The sequence below is a fragment of the Cimex lectularius genome, unplaced genomic scaffold, assembly GCF_000648675.2.
Source record: "Cimex lectularius strain Harlan isolate CLEC.00 unplaced genomic scaffold, Clec_2.1 scaffold251, whole genome shotgun sequence".
NCBI classification, from domain to species: Eukaryota; Metazoa; Arthropoda; class Insecta; order Hemiptera; family Cimicidae; genus Cimex; species Cimex lectularius.
In genome coordinates this window covers 1,118,062-1,142,407 of record NW_019394213.1, presented here as the reverse complement: position 1 = coordinate 1,142,407, position 24,346 = coordinate 1,118,062, and the positions used below count along the sequence as shown (strand labels likewise).

At 34.5% G+C, this 24,346-nt stretch overlaps 1 protein-coding gene across 2 annotated transcripts; it reads left to right on the top strand.

Annotated features, from left to right (window-relative positions):
- The first annotated feature begins 4,922 nt into the window (after window positions 1-4,922).
- On the top strand, window positions 4,923-23,899 carry LOC106664336 (circadian clock-controlled protein-like). Of its 2 annotated transcripts, none has more exons than XM_024230213.1 (7): window positions 4,923-5,027; window positions 12,621-12,693; window positions 18,947-19,039; window positions 19,121-19,268; window positions 23,066-23,199; window positions 23,260-23,418; window positions 23,476-23,899. In XM_024230213.1, the coding sequence occupies exons 2-7, from the start codon at window positions 12,627-12,629 to the stop codon at window positions 23,625-23,627; spliced, it is 753 nt and encodes a 250-aa protein (XP_024085981.1). In that variant the 5' UTR covers window positions 4,923-5,027; window positions 12,621-12,626; the 3' UTR covers window positions 23,628-23,899. The 2 variants fall into 2 exon arrangements, with proteins under 2 accessions (XP_024085981.1, XP_014245484.1); XM_014389998.2 differs by lacking the exon at window positions 4,923-5,027 and adding an exon at window positions 8,994-9,181.
- The last annotated feature ends 447 nt before the right edge of the window (window positions 23,900-24,346 follow it).

Genomic DNA, 24,346 nt, shown 5'->3' with positions numbered 1-24,346 from the left:
CAAAAAAGAGGGAACATTGGAAAGGTGGGTTGAGATGGGAAGTTAGTGTCCCATCCCAGTACATCCCAGTAGATCGAAGTCACGATAGATAGGCAAAGGAAGCTACATGGGGTCCAGAAGTCCAGTACAATCAAAATACCTAAATCTGATGTAAAGAGGGTACTAACTAAAAAACTGTCACAGGAATGGATAGGAATAAGGCAGGTTCTTTTTTTAAGACTTTCATTCCTGAACCCCGTTCGGTTCGATTATCAGAATTAGGTCGAATCACTGCATACGTGGGGCTTATCTGAACAGAATTCGTGTGTTTGAACGAATCTTTAGGTACAAAGAGGTAGGGAAGCCCTTCAATTTTGATAACCTTAAAGGTTCTGAAAATTGAATGGTATTTAAATCATTGTTTGAATTTTTAAATAAAAATAAACTGATGGCTTAATTACCAATTAATTAATCAATTAATTAACACAAAATCTGTCTAATTATCAATTTATTAATCATTGACATTGTTAGTTATGTAGTAGTATTTATATATTTATATTAGTAATTCATTACTTATTCATTTACCAATTGATTATTTATTACCGCTGTAAATACTGATTTATTTATTTATTGAATATTTATATTGTCGTTTGTTAATATTGGTACATTTGTATAGATTATTTATTAATTATTTATTTATTAATTGGTTGATTAAGAGGTGAGGAGCCTGGGTACTTCCGAGGGTGCTGGGTTGGCTGACTCGGGTTTTCTCCGGAGGGTGCTCTGCATGCAAAGGGCAAATGGTCCCCCCGGAAGTGGGTAGGATGTGATCCATGGGCCCCTGTGGCCATGTACGGGTTTTATCCGTAAAAAAATACTATAGCTCAAGTGGTAGAGCAGCAGCGGTTTTAGCCGAAGGGCGTGGGTTCGAATCTGCTGTTCAAATTCTAGTTGTTTTGGTCGGTGGTTGCTGTGAGGCATTTCTATTCAGGAGTTTATACTACTTACTCTTCTTCATTCATTCTTCGTTCTAACCTAAAGCTTTCAATGTGAATAGATAGGATGTTTTCTTGTTGATATACAACTCCACATTCTACCTTACCATCCAGTCGACATCATCATAATAAGCTTCTCTAATTTCGTCACACGAGATTTCAATTGATCGTGATGAATGCAGCTTGCAATGCGGTGGTTTGAATCTTGATAGTGTCTTTTCTTTAATTAATGTGAAAATCTTGGTTAGTTATCTGATTGTCAAGTATAATGAAACCTGTCCTGAGACGACGCAAGCAGCATAAAACGAAATATGTAGTTGTATAACCCTTTATCCTTTTTAACATTAATTAGCCTTTGAATTCCTTGGATATTTTTTACAGTATAGCAAGTATGGGAATAATTGCACATTTATTTATTACTTTCAGATATTTCCTTCCTTGGCCCCAATAGATTTTTGCCGATTTCGATCATTTATGAACGTATTTATGAAATTTTATGTTCTTCAGTGCACGCATTTTTCAGGTTTTTGTTCGAAGTGAGCATTTAGACAAAAACCACCTATTTTAATTTTTCCACTTTTTCTTACTTCATACTTACAAATGGGCTTTTCTTCAAAAACACCGGCATCCTGAGGGTTTATATGACCTCTGCTGTGGCGAACCCTCGTTAAAAAAAAGAAAAAACAATTGTATATGTACGCTGAAAGACAAAAACCTGATGCTTGTATTTATTTGTATATTTCATAACATTGCGGAAGCGTTTTTGCGGGAGATTTATATGCTTGTAAATAATAACAAAAGTTAAGAGCAGTTTAACATAAAAAAGTTCTTATATTAAAAACAAATAATAGAATCAATAAAAAGTGATCAATGGGCTAATCAAATTACAAAGAAACAAAGAAGAAAGAGAATGTTTTCTTATCATTAAAATTTAGTTTAAGTAATCAAGTGTAAAGTTTCTTCAATGTTCTTTTATTTAAGACAAGTTGCAAAAAATGATATACTGAACCTTATTACAAAGGGCACCAGCGGACGAAGACGAACAATTCAACACCAACAGTTCTTGAGTCTCAATCAGAACACACACTTTTTTTTACTTTGATTTTTTCTGACGCTAAAGGTCGATTCATATCAACCAGCACAAGAGCGTATCCAGCACGTAGCGTGGCAGACACGGCACAGACACTAGTATCCATACTATGCGGTAATCAAAGCAACAGTCACCTACAGACCAACAAACTATTCTTCAGAAAATCAATGGACAGGATTCTTTCCACGTCCGTGTATTCAAATTACATACATTTAATCACATATAATAAATAATATTCTTATATTCTTATTATTACATGAAAGTGCTATTCAAAACATTTTCTCGGAGAGAGAGCATGCTTTAGCTGTCTTCTTTGACCTGGAAAAGGCATACGATACGACCTGGAGATTTGGTATTCTTAAGAAACTCTATGATTGGGGTTTAAGAGGGAACATAGCTAAATTTTTAAAAAGCTTCCTCGAAATGAGGAGATTCCGGGTGAGATTAGGTACCGCCTTATCTAGTACGTTCATTCAAGAAAACGGGATTCCTCAGGGTTCGGTTCTGAGTGTCACTTTATTTGCCATTGCGGTAAACGGTTTGGCTGATAATATAGATGATCGTATAGTCAGGCGTTTATATGTCGATGATCTTTGCTTTTACTTGTCTGGGAAAAATCTCCAAAACGTATATTATTATTATTATTATTTATATTCTTATATATTATTATTACACATATTTCGTAAAATAAAATTTAAAAAAAATCAAATTCACTAATTTCGTGGTCCGCTTGACCAATTAATATATTACAATTAATTACGGTTTTTAGTTGAGATAAAAAAAAACCTTGAATATGTACTGATCGGCGATTCGAATTTTAGCCCGAATTCGGATTAGCGCAAGTTCGGTTTACCAAGACTGGACATTATAATTAAAATTATAACGCAAATTATTATAGGTAGGCACCTAAGCTATTGGAATTGCACAAATCTTGTCTGTCGTCTATTCATACTAACCGTATTGAATTGCACAGACAAGAAAAGACAACTGCAGACACGTGTCTGCAGGCGCCGGTAAAACATTCTCGGCGACAATGCTGCCCGGTGCTGCATGCTCCGCAAAAGTTCGCTAAGTATGAACGTTCTTATATGTTTTGTATGTAATGATGTTTTTTGTGTCTGCCACGCTGCGTGCTGGATACGCTCTGTGCTGGTAGATACGAATCGACCTTAAAGCGACTGACAAGCAACTCCGATCCTGCGAGGCACCGCTCTAGGTTTAGGCCTACCCTGCCTCCTTAATCGTCGGAACTCAATGCCTTCTTTGTTGTGGATGGCGCTTTGTCTGCCTTTGCGAAATGGCTTGTCATAAATACTCCTTTGACATGAAAAAAAAGAGAGAGAAAAAAAGAAAATTCTTAGACTGGATGTTCAAACTTGACGAAGAACTGCAACATATGCTGGGCGAAATCTTAACTTCTGCATGCATATTCTTCCACAGCGGCTAATGCTCAACAGTAAGTTCTGTTCTTAAGCTCTAGAAGAAGAGTCATCTCCCGTGCATCAGTGAGAAAAAATAGTGAGAACGCTGTAGAACGAAAGTAGAAGAAACAAGATGCTTCGCTGTAGTACTGTTCCTTTCTTGTCGATAAGGCTGAATTTCAGGAGACACAATGTGGACGATATTGAAGTTTTTCTATTTGGAGTGTCTGCTGTCTAATTTCCAAATTTATGCAAAATTTACAAAAACTTAGTGTAAAAAAAATACAAAATATCAGTATGAAAAATTTACAAAAAATTAGTAAAAAAAGAAAATTATGCAAAATTAAAAAAAGAGTCAGTATAAAAAATTTACAAAAATTTTGTACGAAAAGATTGTAAAATTTACAAAAAATAGAATAAAAAGAAATTTATGCAAAATTTACAAAAAAAAATAGTATACAAAGTTTACGAAAAATAAATCAGTTCAAAACATTCCCAAAATACATTATAAAGGGAAAAATAGGGCAAATTTACAAAAAAAAAATTTAAAAAAAATTATTTTCAACAAATTATGTGTTCAAAATTCTGGCAACGATGGTGGTAAAGATCGACAAACAGGAAAATTAAATTAGTGGTCAGCAATTAAAAACACTGGTTGGTTATGAATCCTAAGATAAGGAAGGAAAGGATGTAAGACAATGTTAAAGTAATGTAGTAGTCCCGCGTCGCTTTCTTTTTTTTTCGTCGGAATTCTCTGCCTTCTTTATGTTGTGGATGGCGCTTTGGCGGACTCTACGAAATGGCTTGTCATAATTTTCAATAAATCAAGGTATAAAGGCTAATAGTTGACTTTAAACGTAAAGTCGTATTAATAATTTGCAGCTTACCTTTATAGTGTGTGACTAATTGTCTTTGTATTAAAAGTAAAGAAAATCCGTTCACTTTCATAATTTTTAAAGCCAACTTGTTGAATAATTTGTTTTTCTAGTTTTTTCTTTCATGACGCAATAAATTTGTATAATTTTCTTTATTAAAAGCATGTTTTTAAGTAGAGAAGATCTCGCCCGAGCAGATACTTTAGCAAAGGACAGACTTAGTTGCTTCCATTACATAGTCTAAGACCTGAGTGTGCCGTGCTCTACCATCCACGGTTTAGAACCACCGGAAGTCATGACTTAAGAGAAGGTAGTGGTCGACCGCAATATACGACGGCTCATGATCGTTTCATTCCTCTTACCGCACTACGAAACCGTCATTTAACGACTTCCTTGAAAGGTAATCAATTCCAAGCGATCCTTAATGTAAAGGCGAGCTGTACAAAAAGATTCTGTCAGGTTTCGTGAGAATAGCCTAGTCTCTAGGGATCTAGTAGAAAAGCAAATCAGCGTCTCGCTTGGACACTTAAACTTGTGCTGTTCTCTTCATAGATGAGCGCCGGTTTGGTTTGTAGCTTCATATAACCGGAACCTGGGGTGTGGGGAAAACGTGCTCCATGTGCCACGAGTGAGTCGCAGCGTTTTCAACGACTATTTACACGACAAGGTATTTCCTACTCATATCAAAAACAATTTTAACTTCACAAATGGCACAGTAACACAACCGAACACCAAAATTAACGACATACATAAAGCCACAATACATTTCAAAAGAAACATTTTAAACATAGAAATCACCACGAGCATCAAAAACATTAAAACATTAACACAAAAATTACACCAACAATTACACAGAAAACAAACACTTTGAGCCCTGAAGATGATCTCAATAAAGATCGAAACGTTGGCGCGATAAAGAAAATGTTTTTTCTGAAACCTACATCACACCAGACCGCATCCCACGATTTTTGAATAATCTTCGACTAACAATCACTAATCACCACACATTTCCACATGAAAAGAACGAAGAACATGGGATTCTATGAACAAATTTCAACTACATATGGACACGAAGCAAAAAGTATCCTGAAGGACATTGCCAACATGAGAAGAAACTCGCATCGGCTATAAATCAGAGTACTTTTTGTTAAAATGCAGAACACAAGGTATTTCCTACTCATATCAAAAACAATTTTAACTTCACAAATGCCACACTAACACAACCGAACACCAGAATTAACGACATACATAAAGCCACAATACATTTCAAAAGAAACATTTTAAACATAGAAATCACCACGAGCATCAAAAACATTAAAAAATTAACACAAAAATTACACCAAAGCACTCTCAACACGATACGCAAGAATGGCACAGTTACACAGAAAACAAACACTTTGAGCTCTGAAGATGATCTCAATAAAGATCGAAACGTTCGCACGATAAAGAAAATGTTTTTCTGATACCTACATCACACCAGACCGCATCTCACGATTTTTGAATAATCATCGACTTACAGTCACTAATCACCACACGTTTTCAACGACATTTATTTATGGTATGTAGTGGAATCATCGGCCATGCTCGCATTGAACTGATTATCATACAGAATGAATCTTTGACTGCACTAAAGTACATTGAGATATTTTTTAAATCTCTGGTTCCATTCCCTTCATTTATTAGAGACAACTTCGTTTTTATTCATGATGCTAGACCACATTTCATGCTGGTCCAGCGTAGCGATTGCCACAGTTAATTGCCTAGCCTGACATGAATCCTATTGAACATTTATGGGACATAATAAAAAGACATCGTTTGCCGCCTGAACAAACCGCTCTTTTTTAAGAATGGGATTCTGTTATACTAGATGAAATCCGATCAGGGTAAGGTAAAGGTCCCGGGTTCGAATGCAGGGCCGCTGGACATACTTAAAAATGGATTTTTTTTTGCAAAAACACCGGTATTCCGAGGGGTGATATGACCTCTGCAGTTGCGAACCCTCGTAAAAAAATTAAATCCGATGGCTTATTTACCAGATGCCAATGAGATATAAAGCCCTCTGCGAGGACACAGCAATACGAGTTATTAATTGCAAAAATTGGTAATAAATATACTATATATAGTACATTTATTTTTGACTTTTTGATGGCCCGTCTGAATTTCTCTTAAACCAATGACGTTATGAAAAAATACGTGTTTAATATTTTTTAGTCTAGTTGCAAAATTTTAAAAAATTATACAGGTTACCTCAGCCCCAGTTCAACTTCACAATTTCAAGTACAACTCTATACATCCTGTCACTTCATTTAATAGGATTTTTTACGCTGAAAAAATAGTGCAATCGGATTTTCAATTGGACAAATAATGACAAAGTTATGGCAAAAGTTTGAAAAAAGGCATTTCGTTTGTTTCATTGTTAATTGTTTATATCTAGTCATTGTCTAACAAAATCACATTATGAGAGCAAATTTTCATTTCTGGATGTAAATAAATTTGACGGTACCTATTCCTGACATCCAGTATTCCGTTTTTCACACATTTTCCGACAAACAGTCAGTTGATATGTACGACTGCTTTTTTGGTAGTGGTGTGCTTCGTATAGTCGACTTGTAATCCCAGAAATTTCCTGATCACCTCAGAGTAAACTACAAAGAGTTTATTCGTGTTGCTCGCGATATGAGAAGATACAAATCAGTTGCTGTTCCATCACCAAGAAACCTGCAGCGTGATTTCGACGACGAGCTGATTATTTTACTGTGTGTTTACAAAAATCCGAATTCCGGTCTCCGAAATGTTGGAAGAATTTGAGGTTTTTCAAAGCATAAAATTTGAGATGTACAATTTTAGCCCGTATCGTTCTCATCTTGTCCAGGGACTTAAGGACTCTGGTTACGACAAGCATCTAACTTTCCTTGGAGAAATGTCGATTTGGGAGGCTCGAGAAAATGTTCTTCCATACGTTCTATGGGCTGATGAATCCAAGTTCACCTCTAATGGCATACTAAACCGTCGGAATGTTTGAACGTTGGCAGAGCAAAATCCGAGAATTCGTACTCTTGTCACCATCAGGTGGTTCACATTATCAACGTTTGGTGTGGACTTCTCGAAAGTAAATTAATTATTATTTAATGCCTTACTTCTGCAAAAATAATTTAAGTGATGCTCAATTCCTCAATTTAATTTTTTAAGGGAGGTTTTATCAACACTATTACATGATGTTCCTTTGAACATCATCAAAGAATGATTCTTTTATTGATGAATGTCCCACACACAATTCTTTGCAAATGAGACATTGTTATTTAAATTCTCACTTCCGGGATAGATGGATAGGACCTCATGGCCGGATCTGTTGGAAGTTGAAGAATTGCGGAAAAGGGTAGAAATTGATTCAATCCATCTCACCTGACTCTATCGCTCTGAGCACCGGTGAAGAGCTGTTAAAAAGTGCAAATCGTTTCATCTTTACGCAAGGCAGGCAGTTCAAACATGAAATGTGATTAATAAATAGCAAACTAAATGACATTTTTTCATTTTTTGATTTCACCATTGTTTTCAGCGTAAAAAATCCTTTCAAATGATGTGTCATGATGTATAGGATCTCATTTAAAATTTAGCAGCCGAACTGGCCTGTGGTACCCAGCATAATTTTTTCTCCAAATTAGATAAAAATTTCAAACTAGACTATAAAATATTAAACACGTATTTGTTATCGTCATTGGTACAAGAGAAATTCAGCCGGGCCATCTAAAAGGACACCATATATAAACATAATTTATTATATAAATTAGTGACCGTTAATCGAAATTTATTTAGAAATCGTGAGATGCGATCTGGTGTGATGTAGGTTTCAGAAAAACATTTTCTTTGTCGTGCCAACGTTTCGATCTTTATTGAGATCATCTTCAGGGTTCAAAGTGTTTGTCTTCTGTGTAATTGTGCGAAACGTTGGCACGATATAGAAAATGTTTTTCTGAAACCTACATCACACCAGATCGCATCTCACGATTTCCAAATAATTATTATATAAATATAACATAACAGTTATATTACAGACTCCAGTGTATTTACGTATTGCAAAAGAAAAATAGCATTATAGCGTGAAAGAGGTAACGCATTTTTCCCTTGTTTACAATTTGCAAGTTGATTCGTTTAATATAACGGGGAGCTTGTGGGTAAACTGAGGGCTTTACTCGTTTATTTTTATATAAAAAAGGTTAATATTGTATTTTTAGGCTGTATTTACCTGGATTTTCTCATCTTCTGAAAATCCTGCGAGAAGCATTTCCATTTGAATAGCTATTTTGTGTATAGACTAGTCAATTTGTGAGATGATTAAGTTTGTAAACTTCCAAATAGTATATTTAACTTTAAGTTTTGGTAAGATTGTAACGCTTTATTAACATAATAAACCTGATCTTTGATTACTGGAATTTTCATAGATGAATTTAAAAGCATACGTTACTCTTTCAGGACAACACTTATCAGTCTTTAAAAAATAAAAAAGCCTTCCAACGCGTAAAATATTACGTAAGGTTGTATAATTAAAATTCAATTAACATCGTAAAAGGCGTGCCGGTAGAAGCGACCTCCGAATCCTCCGCCGGGTGAAAGCCGTCCGATCATCCCTTCTGAATCTGGTCCCAGGTGACTTTCTCGGCCGAGGTAAACAATGAGCAAGTACCGTCGAGTCCTTGTCCCGTGTCTGGCCTGACCGGGCCCGGGTTCCCCACTTCGACCCCCTCCAGGGATTTGCTGCAATATATACATTCTATGAGGGAACATAAACCGTCCAGTCACCCACATCGAGATCCACGGCGAAATGTAAGTCAACCCTAAGAAAAAAAATCTTAGCTGAAACTTGGATTTTTTTTTGACAATTATCTTATTCCGTTATGACTTTTCCGTATGAAAAATTAATTATTAAGCTTACGTTCAAAATTCAAATTCAGAATTTTTTCGTAAAAATATGTATAAAAATGCCTAAGTCGAACAGTTATGACACATTTTATACGTGCGCTGTGTGAACAAAGTTGTTTATGATTTATTACAACCATACCACACTTTTATAACTGTTTTTGAACCATCCCCTGCAATAAGAAACAATAAAAAGAACACGGTTAGACATAGTGGTATAATCTAATTGTCGTGGACGAAGGGTCAGAAACACTTTACAATATCTTATTTATATTTTAACTCATCAATATCCATGAGTGGGCTAGCCTGGCAAATACAAGCCAGTCGCCCTTACTCTAATTTAAAAAAAATATTCCCGAATCAATCTTACTCACTGGAAAAAATTGAGAAAGGTCAAACAAATGCTAGAATATTTTAAAAACAATTCACAGATGTTTAGTTAGTATACTGAAATCAAAACCAAGTTCGAAACCGCATAAAATAACAATCTATAATAACAATGATTTAATAAAAAACTAATTTTATAAACGAAAAATTCAAATAGAATATCAGTATGTCATAAGAAAAACAAAACAATCAATACTCAATAACAATGCATAACTTTTGATACATGCATACATTCAGTACATTTTAAAAGACTTAATAAAAAGAAAGTGAGAAAGAAAGAAAGAGTGAGTGAAAGAGAGACTAAGAGAATTGCATTGAATTGAGTTGATCATTTTATGCTTGGACAATTAGGTCTCACGGACCTTTCTCATATTTACCGAGCATTCGTGCGTACAAATAATTCAAAATACAAAACGCATATAATACAAATATAACTTTTTCTACTGTCTACATATATTGTTAAATATTATTAAAGCTGCACAGAGTATGATTGAGCATAATCTAATGAGAAGAAGCTTTCAGATGTTTATTATAAATAATTCACACTATTTTATAAGATTAGGTAAATTATTGTAAAGTTATATAGATTTTTGAAAGAACGAATCATAAAAACAGTGGGTACTACTGTAACACAACGGATATTTAAATACAGTTTGAGATCGTATAAAATCAGTTGTTTTTTTGTTTGTTTTTTTAAATGAATGGTCTAATGGTTTTTGTATTGCTATTATGTCATGGAAAATAGTCAATATTTTGAATTTCAACAAATCATCAATTTTTAAAATGGATCAATTATAGTATTTGTCGTAAATTCTAGAATTATAGTGTAGATTAAAGATAAAGAGAAAACACATATTTATAGCAACGTATGTGTCATGTAACGTATGAAGATTTTTACTAGAAAGATTAGAATTACTGCAAGACAGTAAGTTATATTATTAAGAGAGAGAGAGAGAAAGAGAGAGAGAGAGAGAGAGAGAGAGAGAGACAGACAGACAGAGAGAGAGAGGAGAGACTTGAACAGTTTCTCACACAAACCGAAAGAGGTTAAGGGAAAAAGAGAGCGAGAGAAATGAATGTATAATAAGGAAAATTTTCAAAAAAAATATGTTTATAAGGGGATAGAATAAGAATTATAGAATAAAGAAACTTTGCAATGAAGAGATTTAGAACAAAAACTGTTAAAAAATTATTCATATTCTTTTAAATTACCTAATTACTTAACTCCAGGTGGTTTTGTCTGTAAGGTGCGCTAACATAAATAAAATAATAATAATCAAAATCAATACCTATATTACAATAAAATTTGAGAGAGAGAGAGAGAGAGAGAGAGAGAGAGAGAGAGAGAGAGAGAGAGAGAGAGAATTCACAAAATAAAATATTAATTATAATAATAATTCCATTCTTAAAAAATTTCGAAACACTTAAAAAACGATACAATTTTGCTAAGTACTGTGTTCTAAGTACTAATTTTCTCATAATTAAAAATAAAACACAATATGTAAATCTAATCTAAAAACCCCTAATGAAAAAACTATTGACAAACATTTTATTTAAAACTAATATATTCTTAATTTATTATAAATTAATAACATTTTATTTAAAACTAATATATTCTTAATTTATTATAAATTAATTTATATAATTAATTAATACTGTTGGTACAAGGAACTGATTCAATTTACTACATAATTATATTTAATTTTTTATAACTCTTAAATTAATTTGGACCTGTGCTTTGAAAATGTTAACAAATATTCGTTTTATTTCTAATAGTTATTTATCAAAAGGTATGAACCATTTTATTCTATTGAAGATTGAATGTAAGAACTGAAATTTCTGGTATTACATCTAACTGGCTAATTTGCCTACTTAATTTTTCATAAATATAGAAAACTGTTAAATTTATGTGTCTTGAACTCACATATTCTGAATATTTTCAATTTTCTATACCATCCTCCATTTCTGAATCATATGCAAGGTTAAGTCAAAAGATTGGATTACTTAAGAATATTTTATACTAAATTATTTACGTAAATAACAATTGCCAGTTTTATGGGTTTGAAATTTCGTTTTCAACTGATTTATTCAATAAAAATATATTGATGTAATTAAGAGAAATATTAATATGAAATTAAAATATTTACAGAAATAAAACAGCTTTAAAAATGATACAAGATGCCGAAACTTTGCAGTAGATATTTGATTGAAATTTTTAAGCCATATTTAAGCAATTCTATGAATAAAAAATATTTTTTTAAATCTTCGATTTCATTAATATTATGTTTATTTCACTTAACTCGAGGCTTATAAAAAGGCCTGATTTGTGGAACATAATTTTTTCGTGTAGTTATGAAGTTTATTAATTTATTACATATTCTTGCCTTAAATTGGATAATATGAAAGAAATAATATTAATTTACTTACAAGAGGATTTAAAGTCCAATTACCCGCAGGGTGTCGATGATGAGGCGGATGCAATGTTTTTTTCTATATTAATCTCAATTAAAAAGTCAAGAGCATTGTCAGTGTGTTGAATTGTAGCACAAATACACTAAATTTATACAACTATAATTACAATTAATAAGTTATTCAGCGATTGAAGGACAAAAAAACACGTTTAAAGGTTCAAAAATTCTATTTAAACCGGCTTCATTATTAGATAATGATAGGTCATCGAATCATCTTGTTTTGAATCTATTCGAAAAACCGGGTCTGCCACTTTTCACCCGAAACCGAGCGATCAAGTCATCGGTTCGAACTTTCACATACTGTTGTGCAACTGCATAAATAATTCACGGGTTTATGCATAAAAAATGCAATAACGGACGTTGTGCAAAGGAGCTGGGTTTGAACTTTGCTCACGTGTGTTTTAAAAGAATGACTATAAATTAAAAAAAGGGTTGATGTTTCTCAATTTACAAACGAGAGTGTATTAAAAAGATCATAAATTTTGCAGATCAAGATGCTGAATGTGGTGTTCATGTCTGTGGTGGTTTTGGCACTCAACGAAGTCTTAGGAAAAAAATTACGTAAGTTATTTTACTTATTATTTATTAAACATTTGATAAACACAAAAAACAAACAGTTATTAGTACAAGTAGTCGTAATGCATAAAACAACGCTGTTTTTTGAATAATATTGGTAAAACATTCTTTTCGGCTTCTGACAAAAACGGACTGTAACAATAGACCAATGTATTATTTTAGGTAATTTCTTCTCAAATAAAAATGGGCAAAGCTTTTCAGTTATTATTTAAGAATAATAAATAACCAGATTTGCTAAGTATTGCATATTGCTTCTTTGAACTGTCACCTTGGCATTATTTTGTATTAACGTCACGTTTTGAGGGCACATACGTGCATACTGATTATTGATCATGTCGCATCATATGACTCAACGCTATGGGCAACCATTCGACTCCGGGGGATAAGATTTGGTTTAAAACTCGGCTATTACGGATTTACAAAAATAAACTTCCTGTTCAAAACATAACCTGCTCTTGTGTCTTCGATGTCTTTCAATGACAAGAATATTAAATAGGCCCGACCCTGGAGTTAGAAATATCGAAGAAAAAGACAATGCACAATTTCCTCGATGCGAGAGTCGTGTCGAAGCAGCATGGGAATCGCGATGAAATCGCGTCGGCCAAGATTTCCCGATGTACTCAACGAAGCGTGCGCATACTTTATTTAATTCAGACAATGCAGTAATGGGAATCAACTACAACAAAAGAATTGTCGTTGACCAAAATCTGTTCAGTGTTACGTGGTCGAAAACCAACCAGGACAATTATCAATAATAATAAAAATTAAATTCATTGGATTTCGTGGTCCGATTGACTAAATAACATCTTTCAATTAATTAATATTTATGTAAGGTTGAGATAAAAAAGTCAGCGTCACGAGCGGGATTCGAACCCACGATCTTCGGCTAAATACGCCGCTGCTCTACACTTGAGTTATCGTGACTTAGATCCACTCTGACACCAACTTCCCCCCTCAACCCAACCTTTCAAATTTTCCCTACTCTTTGCAATTTTTCAATAATAAAAATCTTTATAAATAATGATCTGAAACGTAAAGTCAATATTTAGAAATAACAAAATAAACTAAATATCTTCAAAGCTAAAGATTTAATATTTTAAACAAAAGAAAGACACCGAGGAACTTACTTACTTTCCATTTTCACAACTTCATGGCTGGTCTATTAAAGAGCTTTCCTTTATACACAGACGTCAAGGATTACGACAGATTCGCGTATGGAGAAACATGACATTTATGCGTCTAGACGTTTATTGCAATACTAGTTACGACCCGAGGAATTTAACCTTTACGCTGCAATTATTGAGAAACTTATAGACGTTTGCTTTTCTATTAATTATACACTAAGGGATAAATTTAACACAAAATTCAATTTATTTGGTTTAAAATTAAATCAATTATTTTTTTACATTGATTATAAGAAAATAAGAGCCATCATAGTCAAAATACTAAAATTGTTTAGTTGTTTTGTTTACTTTTGTACTGATTAATCCCATTGTACAACAATAAGAAGCATTACGTTCTTCCAGTCTGCTACACCTAGAGATCTTTTTCAGGTAATATTTTAACTTCATTGATTTAATTTGATATTTTTCTTATTTAGAAATGGGTGGTGTTTAGTGACCGTTACTTGATTATTTGGAGGCCGTTAAATGCGGTCTGGTGTGACGTAGGTTTTAGAAAAACATTTTATTTATCGTGCCAACGTTTCGATCTTTATTGAGCTCTGAAGAAGATCGTTTCTATCTTTATTGAGATCTTCTTCAGAGCTCAAAGTGTTTGTTTTCCGTGTAGCTGTGTCCTTCTTGTCTGTCGTGTTGAGAATAACACAACAGAGTAACGACGGACCAGAATGACACATCTACACGGAAAACAAACACTTTGAGCCCTGAAGATGATCTCAATAAAGATCGAAACGTTGGCATGATAAAATGTTTTTCTAAAGCCTACGTCACACCACGCCGCACCTCACGACCTCCAAATAATCATTTGTCTTATTCTTGAACCATTTTCGATGGATCCATTCAGGCATTTGAATGAGTATGTAAGGGTCCTAACATTCATCGAGGAAGAATACAGCCAACGCGAAGTCGCGGTGGTTGAGTGTTAATCACAACAGGAAGGATACTTTGGCGCTTCAGAGATACAGGGCTTCACACTAGAAAGCCAGGAAGGGTCGAACTAGGTCTACAGTCCATACAGACTTTTATTCATCCATCATCAGGCTTTATGAAACCTCCGTAGGAAATGAGAAAAGAAATCTGATAAGACAAGTCCGAAATGTTTTGATTTCCTCCAGGACTCAATGAAAATAACTTGTGTCTTGCACCCGGCTCGAGGATCTCGTCTTACCACAGCTCAAAAAATGTTCAGCTTCAATTCGCACGGGAACATGTGACTGAAGACGAGTTCTCATAACAGATTAGGTGAGAGTTGGACTTAAATCTTCGGATGGGCGTAATTTCATATGGAGACGATCAGGAGAAAGGTACGCAACATGTTGTTCGGTTCTTCAGGTGGCCATGCACGATGTGGGTCATTGATGTTCTCAAGTGGCACCGAATCGGTTGTGCGACTAAGATCTCTAATTTCACAGAGGTAATTACAAAACATTCGAAAAACATTTCCTCCTTCGGTGAGGGATTTTTGCTAATGCTGGATAATGCCAGGGCCCTTAGAGCACATATTGCGCATAACTCCCCGAATGAGGTTGGAATTGAATGCTTGGTGTGGCCAGCTACAAGAAGATTTGAACCCAATCGAACACATTTGAGACCAATCTAAGCGACGAGCATGACGGCGAAAACTATAACTATATAACTCTATAACACCCTAGAAGAAGACAAATTAAACATAAGGTCCATTCTTGCATTAATTTCCACTTTAATCTTCGATGAAATAGATTCCGTGTACGAATCGACACAGAAAAGAACCAAAAATATATCAAATGCTTAGGCAAAACTAACTTCCTCCACATAGATTAAATGTGAAAATGTTCAATGAACCTTTATTAGCATAGATTGTAAAAATTTAAATGAATTCAAAAATTTACGAACTAAAATTTTTATAAATTAATATCATATTTTATATCGGGTTGTCCGGAAAATAATGCAGGATTTTAAGTTTTCATTAAAAAAAATCTATATAAAATATTCTGTTTACGTTTACAGGATTACTCATTTGTATGAATGTCAACACTTATTAATCCTCTTCCAAATGATATTGTTTGTTTACCTCTGTAGCATTCCGCTACTTGGAAATAATTCAGTCATCCTTATAATGTCAAAGCGAGAATTTCGTACGATTTTCTTTTACGAGTTTAAACTCGGCCGAAGCGGAGCCCAAACGGCTAGAAACATTAACCAAGTCTGGGGCGAGGGTTGTGTTAATGAGTGCACTGTGCAAAGGTGGTTTAAAAAATTTCGGGAGGGAGATTTCAGCCTTGAAGATGAAGAAGGTCGTGGAAGGCCTTCCTCTCTTAATGATGATGTTCTGCGATCAGTGGTGGAAGAAAACCCCAAAACAACTGTTCGAGAACTTGCAGAGCAACTCAAAGTCAGTAAAACGACCGTCGCTGACCACCTCAAGGCGATTGGAAAAGTGAAAAAACTCGAAAATTGGGTTCCACACTCATTAAACGATCGCCAAAAAAATCAGCGCTTTGATGTTTGTGCATCACTTCTTTGTCGAAACAAAAATGACCCATTTCTGGCCAGAATTGTTACATGTGACGAAAAGTGGATTCTCTACGATAACACTAGACGTTCTGGACAGTGGCTCGACAAAGGAGAAGCTCCAAAGCCCCCAACTCATCAAAAAAAGGTAATGGTTACGGTATGGTGGGCTTCATTTGGTTTAATACACTACAGCTTCTTAAATCCTGGCGAAACCATCAATGCTGAATCATACTGTAACCAAATTAATACCATGCATTAGAAATTGGCAGTAATGAAGCCCTCTTTGGTCAATCGGAAAGGGCCCATTTTGTTGCATGACAACGCTCGACCACATGTGTCACGTGTAACGTCACAAAAATTATTGGAGCTTGGCTATGAAACTTTGCCTCACCCACCCTACTCTCCGGACCTCTCGCCTACTGACTACCATTTTTTTAGACACCTGGACCACTACTTACAACACATAATATTCAAAAATCAAACGGAACTGGAAAATGCATTTATTGACTTTATCAATTCTAAAAATTCTGAATTCTACTCAGACGGAATTAATAAGTTACCAACACGTTGGGAGAAATGTATTGAGAGTATGGGAAATTATTTTGATTAAAGAACATTGCTTTAAAGTAACTAGTTTCTTTTTTTTTGTTTAATACCAAAATCCTGCATTATTTTCCGGACAACCCAATAGTTTTATGTTATTACAAACATTAATTGTATTAATTTTTATTAATTAGCATCTATATTTTTTAATAGAAATTTTTCATATATTTTGTTGAGTTGTTTTTTGCTTGATTTACATACTAAAAACTCTCATTCGTAATATAACTTGATTTGTATATATTTTTATATATTAATCAAAGATTCTCGTTTTGTAACGTTTAATAATTGAGACTTTGCATAAAAAAATTTAAAAATGTAAATTACTAAAGAAAATTAAAAATACGAAAAAAATTAAAAAAGACGGACATATAAAATTTGTTTTAATTTTGTTTTAGATTTTTAAATAATATTTCAATATTGCATATTTCCTCCTCTTGCCTTAACTACGTCTCGAAGACGCCTCGGTATACTTTCTACCAATATGGAAATGACTCTTTGCTGGAGATTAGGCCGTTTTTCACGAAGAATTTGTTTAAGATTGTGGAGTGTATTAGAACGTAATGGACATGTATTTATTCGTCTTTTAAGATTAACCCATAAATGTTCGATGGCGTTCAAACCTGTAGAACGGACTGGCCAAGCTAAGACCCTGATGTTATGCTGTTGAAGGTAGGTTTGTACTATGCGAGCGACATGTGGGCGGGCATTATCGTGCATTAGAATATGATTAGGCTGGTTTCATCGAGGATAGGCATCGCATGACGGTTCAAAATTTCATCCACATAGCAAGTGGCGGTCAAAGAACCTCCACGAACAACAACCAATTCTGTGCGACTCTCCATTGAAATTCCCCGCCACACCGTCACTGAGCTACGTTGAGAAGGTTCACTCTGGGAAAGATTACAGGCTTGTAACTTTCATTTCGACTCTTCACTCCCTTATCACGCCCATTTAGAGATCGTAGAACAAAATTTACACTCATGTAAAAAGTATAGCAGGCCAATCGTCCAGAGACCAATGGCTGTTCTCGAGCAAATGCAAGCCGTGTTACTTTGTTTCTGGTCAATTCTGGTCCTCTTACAGGGCGGAAAGTCATCAGTCCATACCAATTTAATCTTCTTCGAGCCGTGCGTTCAGAAATTTGGACACCTCAAACTTCATGCAATGCTGGGTAAGGTTTTTATCCAGATCTCCCTAATACGCCCGATTGGGGACTGGTTTCCCCACAATGTAGTATAAGTTTGTACAGTTGAACGTACAGGATGGACTCCTTCCTCGATGGCGGTGCCGGGCGGCGTGTGGCTCTCCTGGTGGGTGAGGGTCTGGCGGGTTATACAGCCCGACATGCATAAGTACTATGGCTAGATACCTAGGAGTAAGGCAAAAAAATAAAAACCTTTCTGGAGCTGATGAATCGCTTGAACGGGTTAGGTGCCCGTTTCACAAAATTATCAAAGTCAAAAACGTCCTCAGCACTAAGACGCATTTTGTAAGTTTAAAAATTGAAATTAAGAAAACAAAAATTAAAACAATACAGATCATTGTTTCAGAATTCAAATGAGAATGAATAAACATTTTAAAATCTGTACACATTAAACATTGAAAAATCCTTTATCCTTGTTTTGGTCCAACTGATATTCCCAATTTAAAATAAAGCAAAAACAAATATTATTGGTAAAAACAATGAAACAAATTAAGGGCAGAATTCAAAAAATAAAAAAATCAGTTGGCTCGGATTTTTTACATGTATAATAAATTGATAATATGGTTTAGATTGGCAAACAAAAATGACTCATATACAATTTTCATTGACATTTAAATCGGATGGGATTTAGTCCGAGGTAGACCGGCCAATCGGATTAAGTAGATCAATGTAATTACGCCAGAGATTATCGCCTGTGATATTGTTTTTGTATTTTTTAATTGTTAATAAAAGGCTATTTAAATTGTTGTTTTTTCAGCCGATTTCGTGCCTACTTGTAAGCGGAACGACCCAAATCTCGACGATTGCATACTGAAATCTATCGAAGTAGTCCGACCGCATCTGAATAATGGTATATGAATTGAATTTTGTATTGTTTCTTTTTATTTAGCCGACAAAACGATGAGAATATAATAACTTTACTGATTTGAAGGAATTCCGAAAATCAGGGTACCAGCGCTCGAGCCGCTTCAGATCCCAGAGCTGAACATCAACAGGGACTTGCCCAACCTCAAAGTCAAGGCGAATCTGAAAGACGTCAAAGTCTACGGTGCAAGCAGCTTCAAAATAAACCGACTCAAGTTAGTACTTTTCGACAATTTACAATACTTTTTTAATATTATTTTTAATTAAAAATCCATGGAGTGTGATGGGATTCGAACCCTATCCGCTAGGATGACATGTACGAGTCAGATGCCCCAAACATTCTACTCCCCAATTAAATTTTTATACCAAATTACTTTAAATATTAAATAGTCGATAAAATATTAAATTGTTCTTACTCATTACCAATCTGTGTTTTGCTTGGTTTTTGGGATGGGTAGTGAAACTGGTGTGGAACTTTTGTGAGTGGGTTCGTGGGCAAAAGGGATATTTAAGTCGTTGTGGATTGTGAGTCTGTGACGTAGTAAGGAACTTTGACAGTTAAACTAAGAATTTTTGGTACGAAGTATTGGCTTAGTACATATTGGATGTCTTGGCGGATCGTCACTTTTTTTATGGATACCAGGAACTGGAGAAGTTCCCCCTGAGCACTGCTGCAGCTATAGTACCCAGCTTATTGTTCTTTCCTTCTTGGCTCCATTTTAGGGAGTTCGCAAAACGTGTGAATTTAAGCCCCCGGTGTTCCAGTGTTCTTCCATCGAAGAAACTCATTTTTTTGGGGGGGGGGCGTTGGACCAAATTCCTGGTCACTGAGATCCGACCCCGCCGTAGAACTTCCATTGATGAGTGCTGTGTCAATATTTTTCAATTGCGGCGGTCCCCTTAGGCGTAAGAAGAAATGTCCAGAGGCGACGGTGGGAATCAAACCCACGACCGCGTGATCCACTAGCGGAGAGTTTGACGCCTTAACCACTCGGCCACTGAGGTCCAGAAGTCTTCCGAGTTGTTTAAGTTTTCTAAAGTCTTGTGCAGTGATTCTACGTCCTTTAGTCTTAAGCATCTGACTCACTGGAAGTCGGTAGCTCTTTATTATTGATGTATAGTAAAAACAAAGTTAAAAAAGACAGTTTTTAACTGTAAACGTACACGAGTAAATTTTCCTGATTCCTTTTGTCTTAAAATTTTTTCCCCAGGCTTTGACAACTTTATTAGAAGTACCTTGAATTGAATTCTGATTAGGAAATGGAATTACGCTATCATCCATGCACATGATGGTATTGGTTATATTGGAAAATTAGCATTATAAATCATATATTACAATTAATTAAGGTTTTTTAGTTGAGATAAAAAAGTCAAAGGCCTAAGTATCAGAAACAGTCAGCGCCTAGAGAGTTTATTCAGTACATTTTCCTTAGTCAGTCTTGTTATCCAGTTTTGGTAAACTCAAGGTGTCGTTGGATAGGATTCTCGATAGTAGATATCCAGGTTAATAGGATATGTAGGAAAGTCAGCTGTATAAAGGTAATAAAAAATGGGACTAACAATGCTCCTTGTGGCACGCCGCTTCGTATAAGTCTGACGGTACTGGTATGTCAAATCCTGTCTGCTGTCTTGGTATATAAATACCTGACTTAAATGGAAATCTGTATCTCCTTTTTTTTTGCACAGTGGAGGACAAGACTTTTTTTAAGTTTAAAGGTACACTGTGCAAATTTTCTTCATACAGTCTTGTTGCACCAGTCTTTGATGAATTCATTGTGTTCTTGAATGTTGTTGCATGCAATTCGTCCTGTAAACGCGAATTGTTGTGTGATTTGATGTTTTTTTTCCATTGTTGCATTTCTAAAGACAATATATTATACTAAACCATTATGCGGTTTTTTATTTATGACAAGAATTCGACCCACACTGAATATTTTTTGTGTCTACGTATGTTTTATAGCCATTATATTTCGTGGTCCGATTGACCAAATAATCATTCAATTAATTAATGTTTATGTAAGGCATTCGTTGAAATGAAAAAGGTAGTGTCAGTAGCGGGATTCGAACCCACGACCTTCGGCTCAATACGCCGCTGCTCTACCACTTGAGCTATCGTGACTTATATCAGTGCTTTGAGTATAACCATTTTTTCTGCTGTTGACTTGAATCCTCTCGGACACCAACTCCCAGCCCAAAATATGCTTTATATTTTTCTAGGGACCCCACCTTTTTTGAAGCTATTTATTTATTTCCCTATTCCTTTCATAGACGGCCATTCTTGTAATATTCACATCCTCATTTGTCCCGAAAATAATTTTGGTTAAGATTATGTAATATATCCAGCATTATGCCAACTATGAGGCTTTGTGAGTCGCTTGCTTGATGACCGTTAGGACGATAAGGCCATGGGAGTTTATCTCTTCTTGTTTAGATACTCAGTATTATATCAGTATCGAGTATAACAATTTTTTCTGCTGTTGACTTGAAAATAAACCTAACACTAGACCTGCACTACTGATCCGTCATGCGGGTTTGGTATTCGATGTATTCCAGAGTGATAGACGTTTTTGGAATACGAAATATTGTACAAGCTGTAAAACTTATTATTTATGTATACGATATTTTGAGACATCAATAACAAAGTTTCATCAAAATGTGGTTAATAGGCATATCGAAATTATTGTAATGGAGAATTCAAAATTACGATTCAGTGCCCTATGATGTGATTTTCTGGACCGTACATAATTTATAAATTAATAATTTAATCTAACATGGAATAAAATCCGTTTATTATTAATTTATAATGTGCATTGAGAATTAAATATTAGTATAATATTTCTGGACTCTTTTATCCCATCCACTTTATTAGCTAACAAGATAATAAAATAAATTTAGCAATGTCTTTTTTACATTTTGAAGCATAAATAACAAACTTCCTTGAAAATATGATTATTTAATTAGCAATACGTATTAGAATTGTGTTGACGGGGCTTTCCGGATTTACGATTCAGTCCGCCTATGATTATCTAGTCTGAACATAATTATAATAAACTAATAATGTAATCTAGCATAAAGCAAAAACATATTATACATTATTTATACGGTATAATGAGAACATTAAAATGTTAAAATGAAAAATTTTATATTAATAGTTCCCAATATACCAACTTTTATCATATCCACTTTATTAGTTGGCAAGATAAGAAGGGTATATGCCCTTTCACAAAGTTTAAGCACAAGGACAGATTTTAACATACCTTTCAGGATATGATAAAAGTTGGTATATTGGGAACTATTAATATAAAATTTTTCATTTTAACATTTTAATGTTCTCATTATACCGTATAAATAATGTATAATATGTTTTTGCTTTATGCTAGATTACATTATTAGTTTATTTTTATTTTAGTTTAATAAATCCATCAACAAATTATCAAGAAGATGGTAAAAAAATATGGAATATGTACAATATAATTGTTTTATTTTAAAACTATTTCAATAAAGTAATCATTAGAGTGCAGGTTGGATTTGTTTCATCTGGTTTCAATACAGTTTTTTGCTTTTAGTAGTAAGTAAAAAAAAAATATCAAATTTACAAAGATTGGAAAAATTGTTCGAACAAGGCCGCGTTGTATGGTTTACAAAGAAATGAAAGTTTAGGCCCGCAGGCAATTTCCTCTCAACGCATCGCAATAAAATTTCGCTCAAACAACTAATATTTCAATCTTTCTGCCAAAGTTACGTGTTTGTCAGGAGCTGTACGTTAATATTTGCTATCAGTGAATCGGATGATGTAATGGAAATGCAGGCCCCGGAAGAGGATTTCTCTCAACCAATTCCAGGAATTCAAATCGTATTATACCATAAATAGCTATTAAACGCCAACTGTTGTCAAATTTTTGTATGATATTTATGAAAGCCGATTTATCTGGTTTTGATATTATGTTAAGGAAACATCATTAAATCATTTTTTAAATTTGGTATATTAACTTGAAATTGTATATTTTTTTAGGACGAATATCGATTCTTTGAGTTTGGAAATGAGTGTTACAATCCCTAAGTGCTATGTCACGACTGAGTACGACGTCGACGGTAGGCTTCTTTTAGTGCCTCTCAAAGGAAAAGGACTCTTCAAAGGAAACTTCAGTAAGCCATCGTTAAATATTTTTTCAACATCTTTCCATATTATTTATTAATATTTTTCAGCAAACATCGTGGCTGACGTCAGAGGAACCGGTGAGCTCATATCGAACAAGAAAGGTGTTAAGTACGTCGCCATTAAAAGTCTGAGGAGCAAGGTCAAAGTCGGCGACCAAATCGTCAAGTTCGTCAACACCGATAGAAACCCACAAAACGATCTCATAAGTATGCATAAGTTTAACAATTTTAAAACATTTTATTATTATGTATTTTCTTGTTCAGCGCAAACCGCGGCGAATTTCATCAACCAGAACAGGCAGCAGGTTTTGGAAATTGTGACACCGATCGCGGAAGAGACTGCGGACGCAATCATCAAACAAATGGGAAACAACGTACTTCGTTCAATCCCTTACAACGAACTCCTTCCTCAATAATTCGTCCTTTCCACCTCCCACCTTTCATTTTTATAAATGCTTTTTCCTTCTTAAAAGAAACTGTGTTTAATTACGCAATGAACACGATTGATAATGAGTTACCTATAAATCACGCCAGGTCTTGTTTATATATATTAGCGTGATGTAGTCATCGTAGGGCTGAAAAAACTTTGTGATAATTTCCTCATCGGTTCGCGAATGAAAATGGAAAATGTCAGACAAGCCCTTTAAGTAAAAAACGTTTTAAATAATTTATTACACTAATTTGTAGCTTTAAAAGTAAATAAAAATAAACATAAATGTGCGTTTTATTTTTACCCATTATAAATTTCATTTATAAATAGCTCACGTGTAATTTTGGATTGAAAACTATGCTGAGTATGAACACCTTTCGATGTTTTGCGTTTAATGAAACACAAAATTACTATTAATTTTTACTTTTATTATTAAAAATTTCTATTTTCATTATTAGAAATAGCAACGGCATTTCACTCGCGAACACTCTGGATCAACGTATGGCTTTGAAGGAGAAAGCAAATCCATCTGTTACTGGCAAAGCTTTCGGCCTATTTTAAGGTCATCATCAGGGCAAAACAATCTTAAAGCGGGCAACACACTCGATTCAACGCTATGCGACGCTGCCCGATGCTACCCGACGCCTTGTCACTTGTTGGTAGGGTGTGCCATCTATACGTCAAACGCACGCCAGGTACAGTCAC

Excerpts from the sequence above, each read along its gene's own strand:
- LOC106664336 (XM_014389998.2), top strand. The coding sequence starts at position 9,131 with ATGAGGGAACATAAACCGTCCAGTCACCCACATCGAGATCCACGGCGA. Across the intron at positions 12,694-18,946 it reads AGTCTTAGGAAAAAAATTAC|CCGATTTCGTGCCTACTTGT; the intron begins GTAAGTTATTTT and ends TTGTTTTTTCAG. Across the intron at positions 23,200-23,259 it reads ACTCTTCAAAGGAAACTTCA|CAAACATCGTGGCTGACGTC; the intron begins GTAAGCCATCGT and ends AATATTTTTCAG.